Source organism: Corvus kubaryi, unplaced genomic scaffold, assembly GCF_017639235.1.
Source record: "Corvus kubaryi isolate FWS band 111438036 unplaced genomic scaffold, C.kubaryi_AGA036_p1.0 135, whole genome shotgun sequence".
Taxonomy (NCBI): domain Eukaryota; kingdom Metazoa; phylum Chordata; class Aves; order Passeriformes; family Corvidae; genus Corvus; species Corvus kubaryi.
This window is the reverse complement of record NW_024580669.1, coordinates 881444-898170: the sequence shown is the minus strand read 5'-3', so window position 1 is coordinate 898170 and position 16727 is coordinate 881444. Positions and strand designations below refer to the sequence as shown.

General features: G+C 48.7%; 1 protein-coding gene across 1 annotated transcript in view; it reads left to right on the top strand.

Annotated features, from left to right (window-relative positions):
* EXOC4 (exocyst complex component 4) overlaps positions 1-16727 on the top strand; it is a 268855-nt gene that overhangs the window by 234534 nt on the left and 17594 nt on the right. The window contains exons 13-15 of the mRNA XM_042052282.1: positions 8335-8476; positions 11503-11681; positions 12971-13130. Of these exons, the coding sequence (XP_041908216.1) occupies positions 8335-8476; positions 11503-11681; positions 12971-13130 (481 nt within the window). The remainder of the gene's footprint in view (positions 1-8334; positions 8477-11502; positions 11682-12970; positions 13131-16727) is intronic.

Genomic DNA, 16727 nt, shown 5'->3' with positions numbered 1-16727 from the left:
AATGAGATCCTTGCCCGGTCTCCTGGGTTTTCCCAGGTGGGAATGCCCTTGAGCAAAGACAGGGAGCTCTGCCATCCTCACCCAGAGTGATCTGTCAGGTCCAAACTAAACCAGGGGTGATCAGCTGATAATTAATCACCATTTGATTTGTAGCTTTGATAGAACTACAAATGTACGTGGACTTAGCAAAGCTGCAGCAAACAGCTGGGAGAGTTCAGAGCCCCTTGTAGGGCCTAAAGGGGCTCCAGGAGAGCTGCAGAGGGACTGGGGCCAAGGCCTGGAGGGACAGGAGCCAGGGAATGGCTTCCCAGTGCCAGAGGGCAGGGCTGGATGGGAGATTGGGAATTGGGAATTGCTGGCTGGGAGGGTGGGCAGGGGCTGGAATGGAATTCCCAGAGCAGCTGGGGCTGCCCCTGGATCCCTGGCAGTGCCCAAGGCCAGGCTGGACATTGGGGCTGGAGCAGCCTGGCACAGTGGGAGGTGTCCCTGCCCGTGGGATTGGAACTGGATGATGTTTAAGGTCCCTTCCAACCCAAACCATTCAGGATTCCATAGCCAAGAGCTGAGCAGAGCAATTCAGGCAGAGAACGAGTGTCCAGCTGGGTCCCTCTTGGCTGAGCTGACTTCTGGAGGACTAAACCCCTGGAAAATTTGGGATGGTGAAGTGTTAAATCATCTTCAAGACCAGCAGGGAACTGCTGAACTCACAGAGATAAAATGCCTGGTTTGGTTTAACTGAGCACGAGGAGATTTTTTGGTTTATTTTAGAATTTTGGCAAGAAAATTTCGTAGCTGGAATATGGCTCTGCTTTGCTGGAGCTCAGAGATAGAACCCACAGTCACCAGTCACCTAAAAGCTCCTGTTTTCCCATCTAAGTGATCTCCTGGTGCCTTCCAGAGCCTGTTTCCCCTCTGGAATGTCTGCAGTGAAGCTTTTCCCATGGATTGCAGCCTTCCCCAGCCTCAGCGCTTTCCATCAAATATTTAATGGTTGAGGAAACGAGACGTTGTTTTCCTGGCCCAGCTGCTCATTTATGGGTTGTTGTGGGAGACAACACCAGGGATCTGTCCCGGGATCGATCCGGTGCCGTGGGGTCAGCACTTAACTCACCATCATCATTACGCTAATTACTCTCATTCCATCTTTCCTTCCTCCCACCCACCAGCCTTAAACGCAGGGGATTGTCATGTAAATAAGTGACCTAATTAGCGATGCTTTCAAACCGTTTTCCAGCCGGGTCCCGCGTGAGTAATGCCAGGAAATCGCGGTGTTGTGGGAATGGCTCCAAGGAGCCTGCTGGCCACTCCAGTTGGTTCATTCCATTAAAGTCCTTTTATCTCTCCTGGAGAAAATGATTCTCTGATAGCAAAGATTGAGAGCAGAAAGTCATCCCTGCTCCTCCTTGGTGTGACAGAGGTGACGCCTTGCCCTGCTCTGGAAGGGGTGAAATTATTGTCAAAATTACGGGATTGGGACTCAAAATTACAGCCCGGGTTTGACGTCACCATTGGGTCGCTCTGATCTCACCAGCACTTAAATTCCTATGGGATTTGGGGAAAATCATTCTCAATGACCAGGAATTGTGGAGAAATCAGGCTAAGAGACCGATCAACCTGCTGCTTGTCCCTTTTTCTTTCCCATTCTTCACCCTGAATTTGAGAACTCTTCGTCATTCCCATGGATGTTCCCATTCCCACCTTCCTCTCCTGGACAAGGCTCGTTCATTTGTTGTCTTCCAGACCTCTGGGCTGCTCCTCTTGCTTTGCAAACCAATCTGGTAAAAACAAACAGCCCTCAAGAAACCACTTTTAGCTATAATGGTAAAAAAAATATATATCCTTAAGGATCTGTTTCACTGTAGTTATTTTCATTATACTTTTACTCCTGGGAATCAGGACACTGATTAACTTCAGGAATTTTATTCCTTTCTCTTCCAGTAGGTCCAACAGACTGGGAGGTTTAAGGTTCTTTTGGAAATAGATCCCTGTCAGGCCCAGAGGAATCCTGCATGAGGTTTTGCAGGCTTTTTTTGGGGAAGGTGCTCAGTATCCTGGAGGCCTCTGGGAAAAGACAGGAAAAGGGGGGTGAGGTTTTGGCTTGCTGAAGATTGATGGAAGTGTCTCCACTGACCTGGGATTTCCCCTGTTTTTAAGCAAAATTTGGCGAAGCACATTGGGAAACACCAAACAGGGGAAAAAAATCCTTTCCAGAACCCAGAAGGAGATGAAAGGACTTTTTAAAATCAAGTCACTTCTGAGATAATAGAAGTCAGCTCAGGAAATAATAATTCTGAGAAGGTCAAGCTCTGGGAAAATTACATTATAAATGACTGAAAACAGGAAAAATTAACACAGAGGAGTTTTGCCAGTTGAGCAAATCCTGGACTTTTTAGGGATATCCTTCCATAGCGAAGTCAACTCTGTTCCTAATCCCGTGTTAGGATCCTGCTCTTCACTCTCCCTGCACGATTTTACTTCATTCAGTGAAAAAACTCCATCTTTTTAGGGAAAAGCACCTGGTCTTTGGAGTTTTTTAAATGAACCGAATGGTTTTGGGTGGTTTTCAGGCCTTTTCCAGACTTCAGAGTGCTTAAAGAAAAGTGTGGATCAACCAAACCTTCCCGGGGTTGTAGGATGGAGCTCAAACCTCCCCACACACTTCTTCTGTTGCCGCTGTATTTTATTTAACAGATTCCTTTCCTCCCCAATAATCCTTTTTTTTTTCCCCAAGGCTGCATTTTTGCAGAAAAATGGAAAACAAACCACTTTTTCGAGGAGTTATTGCCTTTGGAAAAGTGCTAATTTCCTGGGGAAATTTATGCCCGGCGGCGGAGGCAGGCGAGGAGCTCCGCAGGCAGCGCTAACGAGACAATTCATTAAGTGCCGAGTGTACACACGCCGTAAAAAAACATTAATTCCCCAAATGAAAAACTAATCGGGTGTTTAGGCTGCTCTTTATCACCAGTGACAGCCTGGGCTCTGCTCATCATTAGTGTTTACCCAGCTGATACGGGCTGCAGCCCTTCCTTATCACCAAAGAGGTCGGGATGCTTTTTTCCAGCCTCATCCCTTCTCCCGCATTTGGATTTTAAGGGCACAAAGGCCATGGGAGGAAGTTTTCAGTGCCAGCCCTTCACTGTTGTCCTCTTGCTTTCCTTTTCCTTCTCTCTTGCTCTTTTTTCTTCCCTCTGTGTCCCTGTCAGAACCTCGAGGAGATTTGCAAGGGGAAGATCCCTCCCTTAAGTTTCTTCCGATGCAGCCTGAATTTTTCTCCTAGAAAACAGGATTCATGGGTGGAAATTGGCTCTGAGATTTATTAATGAGCAGCTGAGCTCGTTTTCTCTTCACTTCTGTTTATCCTGTAAGTGTAACTTTGTCCCTTTGGCACCGGTGAGTGCCTTTGCCATTGATCCCAGTAAAAGGTGAATTCCCAGTAAAATGGGGGGAATTTGTTTCTCATTTGAAAGGTCCTGATCTCTGAGAGTTGTCCTCTCCTGATGTTGGTGTTGTTTTAAGGAGGATCCCAGTGTTTCCATCGCTCAGCCCGTTGTGCAGGTTGGTATTCTCCGTATCCCAGAGCTTTCCAGGAATCAGGACAAGGAGCAGGATTTGGGATTTGCATGGGATACTCGGTGCTGTCACCACCTCCCACACTTGGCTGAGAGACCAGGTGTCTGCAGGAAGAGGGACAAGCTCATCCTGGATCCATCCTTGTGGGAGTGAAGGATGTGCAGAGCCACTGTCCTTGGAAACTGCCTTTCCCTTTGGATCCATGTGAGGAGGACATCCCAAATCCAGGTGGTAGGTTGGACCGATGACCTTTAAAGTTCCCTTCCAACATTCTTAGTTCCCTTCCATTCCATGATCTTGGAAGTCTTGGGAGGTATCATTCCTCTGAGTGTTTTATTTCCCTGGATTTAAATTCTACAAAAGAGAACGATTTGGGTAAAAAGCAGCAATATCTGGGTGAATATTTGAAGTATTTGTTCATAACTAAGAGGCCCAAACGTTCACACCTCAGTGAAGCACAGGGAAGATGTCAACCCCAAAATCCAGCTTGACTTCCTGAGTTCTCATCCCTCTGCCATGAATCCCAAGAACTGTGGGAGAATCCAAATCCAGCTCCAGCTTTTATGGCTCATTCCAGTCCTTTCCTAGAAAGCTGGAATCCCCAAATGGACCAATTTAGGAGAGGGCAGTGACTGAGCTGTACCATGGAGTCACCTTTTGGTGGGGCACAGACACCTTGGTGACACTCCTGTCCCCTCACAAAGTTTTGCTCACCAGCAGCAGCTTTCCCTTGCTCAACTGTGTCCCAGAGGACTTAACAGAGAGGTGGTTTTTAAATAGAGAAATATTTTAAAAATACTAATTTTTTCATGCTTTTTGGGTGTAGAAGTCAGAGGTTTCCTGGCAGGAATCCTGCTGAAATAAGTCCTTGATGCTGGATCTGATGTTCATACCCCACTCCTTTAAAAAATAATCACATCTCTCATTCTCCCCAGCTTCACCCAAAGCTTTTTCCTTTAAATACCAGATACTCTCCTTTTTCAAGGTGTTTGAGTTGTTCTGTCTCCAGTGGCATCGTCTCCTCGTGGTGCTAAAAGCTGTGGGAACGGGAGGCACGGGGAACCGAGTCAGCTGAAATGGCAGTGATGGATAAAAACGCATTATCCAGGTTTTACCTGCTGGGAACTCAAGCACAGGCAGAGAAAGTGGTGCCTGAGATCCCCAGGGAAGTCTCCAGCAGAGAGAAGAGTTAACCCTGACTCTCCAAAGGCTTAGTCCAGCACCTACCCTGTGACAAATTCCCTTTTTCCTGGGTTTTTTGGAGTTACTCTTCTGCAAAAGAAGGAAGGAAGGAATTAAAGTATAAGAAGCTGTGAAGTGGTCCTTCAACTCAGGAGGAGTTTCTTGCTACATGTCTTTCCCAAAGAAACTGGATTTTCCCCAGTTTTCTGCTAGATTTTCCCTCAGCAGAGCTGTAAAATGTCTCTGTGAGCCTCTTCCTTCCCCCATAAAGCAAATTAGGGAATGCTGGGCAAATCCTGAGCATTTTGGAAGTTCCTTCCTGAGGTTCAGGTTGCAGAATTTGTCTCCTTGGATTGATTTTGCTCCCTGTGCTGTTAAACCACTGGGTTCTGTCAGTGGTCACTCTGCTCACACTTGAGTGGCTCCAGGGAACTGTTTAATATTCCAGAGGTCTGGCAATCCACATCCATCGATTTACAAGGCACAACCTGCCAGGAGGCACCGTGGAACTGCAGAACAACTGAAATCAGGGGTGACAAGGCCTGTGTTGAGTTTATTTTTCTCTGCTTTGCTGGAATGAAATGTTTCTTTTCCTCAGAGGGAGAGGACTTGGCTGTGATTTCAGCCAGGGAGGAGAAATCCCAAACAAAACTGGGACTGTCATCCAGCAGCAGGGAAAATTCACCTCAGACAAATTAATCCGTGAAGGCTCCAGGATGATAAAGGCCAGTGGAGCAGGACATTGGCCAGGGTGTTGTGGTGGCCAGGTGGGCTCGTGTTCAGCTGGGTGGAAATGGAAATGGGTGAGGAAGGAGGAGAAGGGGGAGAAGAATTGGATGGCTGGTCGGTTTTTCCAGCATTCCAGATATTTTTTTCCCTTTTCCCAGCATTTCAGCAGTCAGAGATCCCTCCCCTTTCCAGAGTGTGGTGAGTCCACACCCACAGGAAGGCTCAGCCTTTGCCCAGAGAAGTGCCCAACTCCACAGCCAGCTCCAAATGACATTTTTTACTCGAGGCCCTTTAATAATTTAGGCTCTGATTATTTTTTGCTGCTCCAGCTCATTTGTTGCCTTCGTGCTGCCAAGGATGATGAAGTAAAACTGTCTGCAGTGAGACTTAAAGGAATGGGATTTTCTCTCCTTGGTTCTTTCTGGATGTCCAGAGAAGAAAGGAAAATTGATGGGCTCTGAAAGGCTTCCTTGGAGCTCCAAAAGCAAAAATACACAGGAGAAATTCAGATTCATCCCCCAAAAAATCCCACCTGAGCCTTCTCCCTGCCAGGGGGCACTGAGCACCCAGAAGGATTTCAGTGCTTTGAACAGGGTGCCCGTCCCCCTCCTCCCCTTATCTCCACTGACAAATATAATTACAGTTTCACTTAAAGTGCTGCAAATGAATTGTGGAGAGGAGAAAAATGGCCTGAGCCTCTCCCTGCAGCAGGAATGAGCTGACTCCTGCTTTTCGGGTGATGGCTCCATCCATCTCCAGCACTTCCAGGGCGGGATCTCCGGAGAGAGCTGGCTCTGCTAAACAGAGATGATTCCTGCACCAAGTCCATCTCCAGGAGGATAAAAACTTCTCAAAATGTAGGATTTGGGGCTAAAAAATGATGGTTTTTCACGCATGGTAAAGGTGGGGTTTCCTGCTTTCTGCTGTCACCAGATAAGAATCCCTAGGCCTGACCCTGGGCTGAAGTCCTGCCACCCTCCAGTGTCACTTGGAGGACAAACAGCTCTCCCCAAGTGCCTCCTGAGAGTCCTGGGACAATCTGGAATTAGAGGTTTTGTAAATAAACCCCTCACCCCCTCGCTGATAATTTCATTTTCTTTGTGGGACAGAGCTCAGTGAGCAGACAGAGGCTGGGAGGAGTCTCAGGGAGGGGGAATCTTTGTCATTCCCACCCACCCGGGCTGGATTGTCACTCTCATTTCCCTCTTGATTCCTCTTTCACACTCCAGGCCAGGTCATTATTTCCAGCAGTATTTGCCAGGCTCTGAATTCCTCAGCATTCCTTGGTTAAAAAAGTTACTCCGGGAATTTTGCTGTGATCTCGGGAGTTGCTGAGGGAGGAGCAGCCACGGCTTCTCTGGGCATCAAAAATCATCTACTTCCACGTTCTGTGATTTCCACACTTCTTTAACTGTCCAGTTCTCTCTTGTTTGCTCACCTCTGCTTCAATTTGTTTTGCACAAAAAAATATTTGGGTTTTTTACCTCTTCATTTTTTTTATCTTTCTGGGCTGGATCTGAGGATGTGTTGAATTTTAGGCTGATTATTTTCAGTGTTTAATCCAAAGCTCAGCTTTCCCAAAGCAGGGCTGTGGCTGTACCAAAGTCACACTTCCTTAGATGTCCCTCGAAATGGAATGTGATTGTCACCAGTTCCTTGGGAATGTACAGATCCTTCCCATGCATGGTTGTGTTGGATCTGGGAAGGGTCTGGAGCCCCCCCAGGAGCACCTGGGGGAGCTGGGGAAGGGGCTCAGCCTGGAGAAAATGATTCCATGATTCTACAAACAGGGATGCCAGGGATGGGGAGCTCTGTGAGGGAAAGAATAATGTTGCCACGTAAAGAAGAAAATATAAAACATCAGTGAATAAGGTTAGGCTGGAATTTAGATCCCAAACTTTGCTTTCCCTGTTGGAGAAGTGTTTTGAAGGAGCCAGCAAGGATAGAAATCTTTTCTGTGGCACAGGAGTCTCTACTTGAAGCCATGGGACGCAGGGATTGTGGGGATGGGACTTGGAGATCCCTTTGCAATCCCATTATTTAATTCAAGTGGAAGTTGTGCAAATCTGATTTCAGACTCTGCTGGTCACCCCAGGCAGGATGTCAGCTCTAAAGTGCTGCTTGAACAAGGACTTGGACTCGGATATTTGGGATTCACTTCCTCTGGTTAGGGTGGAATGTGGGATAACAGCAGGTTCCTCTGTTACGGAGCTGCTTCTGCAGCTGCAGTGGCTGCAGGGAGGAGACTCAGGGCTCAGGCCCCGGGGTAGAACACAAGGGATGAAGTTATGGAGCTGGAGCTGCTCTGGTGGCTGAGATACAATCCCAGGAGGATTTTTAGGGAGTCTCAGTGGAAGGAAATGATCCATGAGCAGCTCTTGGGTGTTGCCTGTGGTTTAATTTCTTTACTGCCTAAGAGCTGTGGTTAAGGAACAAACCCAAAGGAAAGCTCCTCTGAAGGGATGGGGACAGGTCAAGACTCACCTGAGGTTCATGGGGACATTGTGGTGACCAAAAAGGACCCTCTCACCTGTGGGTGCCGTGCCTCAGCTCCCAAGCAGCTCTTTCCTCCCTCCCAGCAGAGCAAGATAAACTCTCCTGGATTCTGCAGCCACAGGAATTCTCACCCCAGAGCAATCTCTTCCCAGGCAAATGTGTCCTGGTGGTTGATGAAACCCCTCAGAACCACTTGGGAGTTGAATCCATTGCAGGAGCACTTTGCACCTTGAGACACTCCTGAATTAGAGATGTTATTGCTCAGGAGGTGGAGGGAACACCCAGAGTTGGGATGGGAGCACACAGGGGCTGGATGGGATGGAGAATGTCCTAAATTTAACTCTTTTCTCTTGCCAGCCATGTCCCCAGGCCAGGACAGCCATGCCAGCCTGGAACACCTTCCTGCATCCGAGCAGATCCTCCAGAGCCTGAGTGAGCTGGCCAGGTCCTTCCAGGAGATGGCCGATCGCTGCCTGCTGGTGCTGCACTTGGAAGTCAGGTAAAAACCTGGAACTTGGGGGTGCAGCGGGATCTCTGGAGGCTGCAGGTGGAGATCATGTCCACAGGACATATTTTAGCAGGAGACAAATATAAACTTGTCCATGACAGCATCAAAGGTATGTCCAGAAATGCTGGATCACCAAATTGTGGGTGGCCAACTGTGGGATGGAGGCAGGACACCACAGGTGGAATTTCCTGGGGACGTCTGTATCCTAACTAAAAAAGAATTTAGGAAGAAATTCCTTAATGTGGGTGTGGTGAGGTCCTAGCAGGGGTTGCCCCAGAGAAGCTGTGGCTGCCCCTGGATCCCTGGAAGTGTCCAAGGCCAGGTCAGAGCAACCTGGGCTAGTGGAAGGTGTCCCTGCCCACAGCAGGGGTGGCACTGGATGATCTTGCAGGTCCCTTCAACCCAAACCACTCTGTGATTCCATGATTATGGATCAGAGACCAGGAAAAACGTGATCTGGGGGACTTTGTCCTTCCAAAACAACCCAATGGTGTTTTCCTGGTCTAACAGGTGTCTCCACAGTTTTTTTTTTTTATTGCAAATAGGGGTTTCTTCTCCTACTTTTTCCAACAGTAACAGGAACTGGGGAACCAGCTGGATTTTTTCCAAGGGCTGGATAGTTTCATGAAGTCTCTGACTTCACTTTCAAAGATCAAAGGCAGCAAATCCCTCTCTTCAGGCTGCCAGCTGCCCACTCCAGGGCTGGGAAGACATTTTTCCCTGGAGAATTGTTTAGGCCAGGTATATTTCCATTGCTTCCCTTTGCTCTGAAGCATCAAATAGAAGGAGATGTCAGAGATTTGATGGATCATCAGTTTGTTTTCTGGTGACACATCCCGAGCCACGCCGTGTCCCCGTGTGCATGGGCAGAACTCTGCTGGAGTCAGTGTGGAGCTCTGGGAAAAAATCCACATTAATTCTTGTCAGCACTCCCTCATCCTGCCATCCATCATCTGCTGGGCTCAGAAGGATTCGAGGAAAAGGTGGTGGAAGTCTGGAAATGGAGCAGTTTTCCAGCTGTGCTGTAACACGAGGTGATGCCCGAGGTAACCCAGACTCGTGGGATGGGTTTCTGGGCTCTGTGGCTTCTCGTCACACTTGGGTTAAGCAAAAATCCCTAAAATGGAATTTAGGGATAAATTCTGCTGTAATTCAGAGCAGAGCACTGTCCAGCTCCTCCAGGGCTTCCAACAGGAGCTGAGTTTGGAGCTGCGAATTCACACAAACCCTGTGTCCAAAGGGTGGAAGGGATTGAGGAGAGATGCTGACATGAGGAAAACCCCAGGGAGGTGGGAGCTTCCCTGGATCCCTCACTCTGCATTTCCAACCACCTGCAGTGGCAGAGGACAACCCCAGTCCCTCTGGTGCCTGTTCCTAGCAGGATTCTCTGCTGTTCCTACGCCCATTCCCTGGATCTGTGCCATTTCCAAGGCGCACAGCACAGTGGGAATTCAGCCACGGAATCCCTGTGCTTTCAGCAGGGACTCAGAGCACTTTTGGGAAGAGCTTGGGAATTTATCCCACCTCTGGCTGCTGCAGGTGCAGCCTGAGGAGACACAGCCTGGTAGATTTGGGAATTTGACACCATTATCCCATTTCTCCTGCCTCAGAGCCCCTGTTCCTTCCAGATGCAGGTTGGTATTGTCTTCTCCTCTTCCAGTAGCCTTGGACTTGACCCTGAGGTCACTGAGATCCTGCTCCTTGGTTTCGTATCTGCTTCCTTAGTGGAAGCATTTGGCACATTGAGATCATTCACCATTCCATGGAATCACATCCTACAATCCTGGAGAGGTTGGGGTTGAAAAGGACCTTCAAGATCATCCACTGCCACCTTCCACTGTTCCAGCCTGGGAATCCAGCCTGGGAATGGAAACATCTTTTGTTGGAATAACCATGAAATTTTAGACTACTTCATGTCTGTTACAGGATTTTCTTATTTCAAAAATAATATATAAAATTATATATAAGAAGCATTTACTCTGGGAATTGCCCTAAATTGGACTTGCCTGTGGTGGACACCTCAAGGGTGTTTTCCAGGGAATACGAAAGGCTGGACATCTCACTCACAGCTTTGGGCCACTCTGGTGTGAGCTTCCCATCTCCACGTGCTGATCCTGAGTTATGCCCCAAATGCCAGGGATTCTCCCCCAGGCTTTGATTTGTTCCACTGGCAGTTGAATTTCAGAGTTGTGGAATCATTTAGGTTGGAAAAGACCTTTAAGATCATGAGGTCCAACCATTCCCAGCACTGCCAAGGCGTGTCCCCAAGTGCCACATCCACATGGCTTTCAAATCCCTGCAGGGATGGGGACTCCAGCCCTGCCCTGGGCAGCCTGTGCAGGGCTGGACACCCCTTTCCATGAAGGAATTTTCCCTAAAATCCAATCTAAACCTCTCCTGGTGGAAGCAGAACCAAACCCTGTCCCCACTGAGTGATTACAAAAGTAGAAGGGTGGAATTTTTCCGTTCTGCTATGGAATTTTCTGGACTCAGCACTTTCCTCTCTGGCTTTGAGAGAAAAGACTTAATTACAATTTTTGCAGAATCCTAACGGGATTTGACTGCACGGAAATTCTCCTTCCATGGAGGGATGATGGTTGGGCACGTTGGTGAACAGGAAAGAGTTGCAGTAGTGTGAAATGCTTGGGAATAGGCACGATCTTGGAATTTTAATAATCATTCCATGACCCCCGGCTCACCCATTCTGCCAGTTACCACTGCTACGAGGTTTTCATGGAAGGAGTTCCTACTGGAGCGTTGGTATCGTGTGGGAAGTTGGGGAATCCTGGGAAAATTCAGTGGGATGATGGAGGTCAGATCTGTCATCAAGGGTCTGTTGGATCCATCTCTGAAGATGGACAATGCCAAGAGGAGGATGCCTTTAACACAGACATCACCGCCCATCTCCTGAAGTTATTTTTTTACCAGCTTGAGGAAGGAAAAAACCGCTTTGCACCCCACAAATATTTTAAAATGGGGCTTGTTGCATTGTGGTGTTTCTCCCTCGTGCCTCACAGGGTTCACTGTTTCCACTACCTGATCCCTCTGGCCAAACAAGGGAATTACGCCATCGTGGCCAACGTGGAGAGCATGGACTACGACCCCCTGGTGGTGCGGCTCAACAAGGACATCAGCGCCATCGAGGAGGCCATGAGTGCCAGCCTGCAGCAGCACAAGTTCCAGTACATCTTCGAAGGTCAGGCACGTCCCAGTCCTTCCTTAATAAAGGCTTTTCCGTTCTCATCCCAAAGCTCCACGGGATTCCTTTCAGGGATAAAGCAGACTGAGGTGCTGTTGTCACCTACAGAACGTTGATGAGTGAGAACCACGTGGGGTTTGACTGGCTGGGAGAGCTGGGAATGTTCACCTGGAGAAGGGAAGGATCCAGGGAGAGCTGAGAGCCCCTTGCAGGGCCTAAAGGGGCTCCAGGAGAGCTGCAGAGGGACTGGGGCCAAGGCATGGAGGGACAGGAGCCAGGGAATGGCTTCCCAGTGCCAGAGGGCAGGGCTGGGTGGGAGATTGGGAATTGGGAATTGCTGGCTGGGAGGGTGGGCAGGGGCTGGAATGGAATTCCCAGAGCAGCTGGGGCTGCCCCTGGATCCCTGGCAGTGCCCAAGGCCAGGCTGGACATTGGGGCTGGAGCAGCCTGGCACAGTGGGAGGTGTCCCTGCCATGGCAGGAGTGGCACTGGATGGGCTTTAAGGTCCCTTCCAACCCAACCCATCCCATCCTAGGATTCTGGGATTCCGGGATTCCCTGTTTGTTCAAGAAGAGGGAAGTGACTCCACACAGAGCCACGGGGACCATTCACATCCTGTTGAAGTTTAAATTCATACTCATGGTCCTCGTTAATCGCAGGCACCTCTTAAGCCCAGGTCTGGGATTTACAGATACCCCACACTCGCTGCCTGTTGATGAACATAAATCCTTAATTTAGACTTTTACTTGGCCTCTGGCCTTGCCCAGACCTGTGCAGTGTAAACCAGGCTTGGGTTTTGCTGTTTGCAATGTGACACAAGTGGATGCCTCATTGTGTGGGGGGGTGGCTGTGTCCTTTAGCCCCTGGCTGTGTCCTTCTAACATCCTTCAGACACAGGAAACTGTTCAAGGCTGATCAGAGAGGGGTTGTGCATTGAAACACAGCTCATTCCTGCTCCTGGAGACTGAATTTACCAGGGAAAACACCACCCTGGATAACAGATTAAAATCCTGTGTTTTTATAGGAGCCTCAGTGATCCATTCCCCCAGACAGGGAAGGGGCATTATGTTCATAAATCAGAGGTTATGATAACACAGCTCAGAGGTTTGGGGCAGTTTTGTGGTTTTACTAAAGAAGGGAACGTGGAGGAAAGTCCTAAACTGCACCATGAAGATTTCTGAGGGTGTCCAGGTAAAATCCATTTATCCTTTGATCCAGCCCACATGCACCACGTACCAGTGCTCATTTTGGGGTTTTATCAGCACTAAATCTCTTCCCTCTCGCAGGTTTGGGCCACCTCATCTCCTGCATCCTCATCAACGGCGCCCACTACTTCAAGCGCATCAGCGAGTCCGGCATCAAGAAGATGTGCAGGAACATCTTCATCCTGCAGCAGAACCTGACCAACATCACCATGTCCCGTGAGGCTGACCTGGACTTCGCCAGGTGAGCAGAAACCTCGGCGTTTGTCACTCCTTTGGTGTCCACAGGAGCAGAGGTGGCTCCTTCCAAAAGTCTCAGGTGGCTGGGTGGGTGTCGAGTTCAGCACATGCTGGTAATTTTTGCTTTCCTTTGGTTGAACAACATTCAGTGGGACATAAAACCATCGAATCCAGGGATTTTTAAGGTCAGGAAAGATCTCCAAGGTCATCAAGTCCAACTGTGGATCCATTGAGGTTGGTGTGAGGTCCCACCAAAGTGTCTGCGCTTGGTGCTTCCTTGGGGCTTCTCCAAGACCAAAACGCAGGCAAGAAAAAGCTTCCAAAGGTAGTGGGTAGAACTTAAGCTGGATGAAACTGGGGCTTGGATTTATTCCCAGGTGAGAAATATTTTGGTTTGTTGAAGGCTCAGGGTCACCAGATCCAGGTTGGCTTGAAGGGACATCTCCCTCGAGTTCTGTTACCTTGAAATAGCAGTAACAGCAAAATAAACCCAAAACTGGGTGTGGCAGACCCCCTGCAGACTTCTGCCATATTTTGGGATTTATTCACTCAAGGAAGATTGAGGAATAAGCAGAGGGGTGAAGGCAAACCCTGAGCAGTGGTTTTGGCACCTGGACTCAGGGCTGGCTACAGGGAGCTCCTCAGCTGATGCTCTGTGGCAGCAGCTGGGTCAGGAGGGGACAGCTGAGCCCAGGAACAGCCAGAGGTAAGGTCTGGAATGTGGAAATGAAGGAATGGGGTGGAATGAGAAAGGTTTGTGTGGCACTTGGATCTGAGCCACCACCACCACCAGGAAAACTTGGTGCTATCATTTGGCCTCTGCTGGTGAAGGCTGAATTAGGAGGGAAGTTTGGATTCCCATGGATGAGGAGGAGTGTGACTGAGTGCCTCATTTATTTGGGATCTCACCTGGGGAATGATCATTATTGAATTCATTTCTTCCTATCAGCATTGGCATGAGGAAGTTGTGAGTGCTGAGGCCTGCAGGAGGTGGAGGGAGAAAGATGAATTAGTAATTCTCCAAGGAATAAACTTCCTAAATTCAATCTTTTCTTTCTTAAATGACCACCCTGTGGTGAAGGAATTTTTCTAATATCCAACCTAAACTTCCCTTAGCATGACTTGAGGCCATTTCCATGTGTCCTGTCTCTTGTTCCTTGGGGGAAGAGCCTGACCCCCACCCTCCCACAGCAGCTTTGTGCAGATTTCCTCCCATCAAATCCATTCAGCAACACTTCTTAGTAGCTTTCACGACTGCATCACCTCCCTCTTTTCTTTTGGGGTGTAATTCCATGCTCTGAGGAGTCTGTTTGATTCTTTAGTTCTTCAGATGGCTCCTGAATGTTTATTATCCAGATTCTCCTTTTACATAAACAAGGCTCTGGTGCTTCCAAGCCCTGCCCTGCTCACCTGAATTCACAATCACCTGAGCAAGTTCCTCACGTCACCCCAGGGACTCCGCGTACCCAGGTCTACTCAAACTATTAAATAAACATAACAGAAAGCATAAAACAACATCAGGCTGGGATAAAAGTGATTTGTACCTCTGTGATAGGGCTCAGGCAGGAATCTGTAGATGCTCTGTGCTGCGGTGAACTCTCAGTTTTGCCTTTTTCAAGATCAAGTGGTTTTTTACTGTACAGGAGCAGTGGCAGAGCTGATGGAGAAATCCTCACTCCCCTGCTCTTCCTTTCCCCTGCATCTCCTGGGATAAATTCCCTCCCTGCCTCACTTCCCCAGGGAGCTGGGGGATCGTGAGTGGGACAGGAGACTCCTAACCCTGCCCGGATATTTCTGTGCCCTTGACACTGAGGGTTCAAGGAGCAATTAGCCTCAATTAACAATCAGTGCATCACTCTCCACACAGCCCCTCTCCACACATTACATCTGAATTCTGGAACAGCTCCCTTTTCTCAAAGTGAACCTGTTTGAAATCAGATGTGCTCCAGTTTGTCGGAAAGACCAGAGCAGTTGAGAAAGGACCAGAAGTCCTTTAAGATTTTCCTGGGTGTCATGCTTTGGATTTTGCTTTTATTTTTCCCTTCTGATAATGTCTTCGAGGCTTTTTGGGGGCCTCAAAGAGCACTGGGCATCCCCTTTCTCCTCTGCTCAGTGACTTTAGGCAGAAATATCAACCAGGGAAGCTGGAAGGGGAAGCCCTTTCTCCTCTGAAGCCAAAATCACGTGGAGGATTTACAGCAAACCCAGGTACCACCTCTTGGTCCTGATGAGGCTTTTGCTGTTTAAAGCCCGTTTTTCCAAAGCTCTGTAACCTGCAGGTGACAACACCAGCATTTGCTGTTTTGGGAGGAAGGGGAAAACACATTTTAAATGAGTTTTGCGTGAAGATTCTCAGTTCAAGGCAGGGAAAGTCTCGGCAGAGCATCACAGAGCAGAGCTGGGAGCATGTTTCCATTGCAAAAAAATTAAATTGCCAAGTGGTGTGAGGAGTTTTTTCCACCAGGAGAAAGGGTGAAACAGGCTGGTCGTGGCTGCTGAGGTGTCACAAAGGATTTGTAGCATTTGCTACATTTCCTACAGATATTAATAGGTTTTTCACTCCTGTGTGTGTTCAGTATCTAGGCCAGCAGAAATGCAGGAGGTTGTTGGGGCTTCCACTACTTTATTAAGGAAAAAGCTGGATTTTCTCCCTGGGTAATATCCATGCAAACTCTGGGACTGAGCATGACTTCCAAACACCTCCAAACTTCCAAAGTTTCACACCCAGAATTAGATTTAAGGCATGAGAGGAATAAAAGCTTCAAATTCGAATTTCTGTTCAGGTCTTCTCCCTTGTGCCTTCTTTCCTCCTCTCCCTCTATCCCCATCCAGAATTCTCTTGGATTTTATGAAGATTTCATCAGGGGTAGTCACAAAGGGTGAGCATTCTGCTTCAGACTTACCCTTCAATAAAATATCATTGGAAAAAGTGGCTCTCTGAGTCATACAAGTGTTAAAATTGAGTGTTCTGGAGAGTGAATTGAGGTGGTTGCAAAGGGAAGGGAGAGGGCAGGGACAAAATGGGAACATTTTCTCTAACAAGTGTCTCCGTGACCTCGGAAATGGAGGCTTCTGAGCAGTGCTGTCATTGTCCCTGGGTCTCAGTGTCCTCCCTGCCTTAGGTGGCGGCAGCAGAGGGATCCACAGATGTCCCCACACCTGGGAATCAGTTGGAGCTTTCCCTGTGCTGCCATTCCCGTTATTCCATGGCTACCCCTCCTGCAGGGACCAGGAATCTTTTCCTGCTGTTGAAGGCATTACCAGGGATATTGGCTGTGACGTTTCTGTAGCAGATGTGGCACCTCGTTGTCACTGCTGGTGGATCCCGACCGCTCCGGAGAAATTCCCGGGGAAATGGGGTTGGGAGAAGCCATCAGAGCTCCACTTGTTCCTGGTTTGGCCATCAGTGAACCCAAATCATGGAGTCACAGGATCATTGAGGTTGGAAGAGATTTCCAGGACCATCGAGTCCAAGCTGTGCCCAATCCCCACCTTGTCCCCGGCCCAGAGCACCGAGTGCCACCTCCAGGAATTCCTTGGACACCTCCAGGGATGGGGACTCCAAACCTCCCTGGGCAGCCCCTGCCAATGTTTAATCACC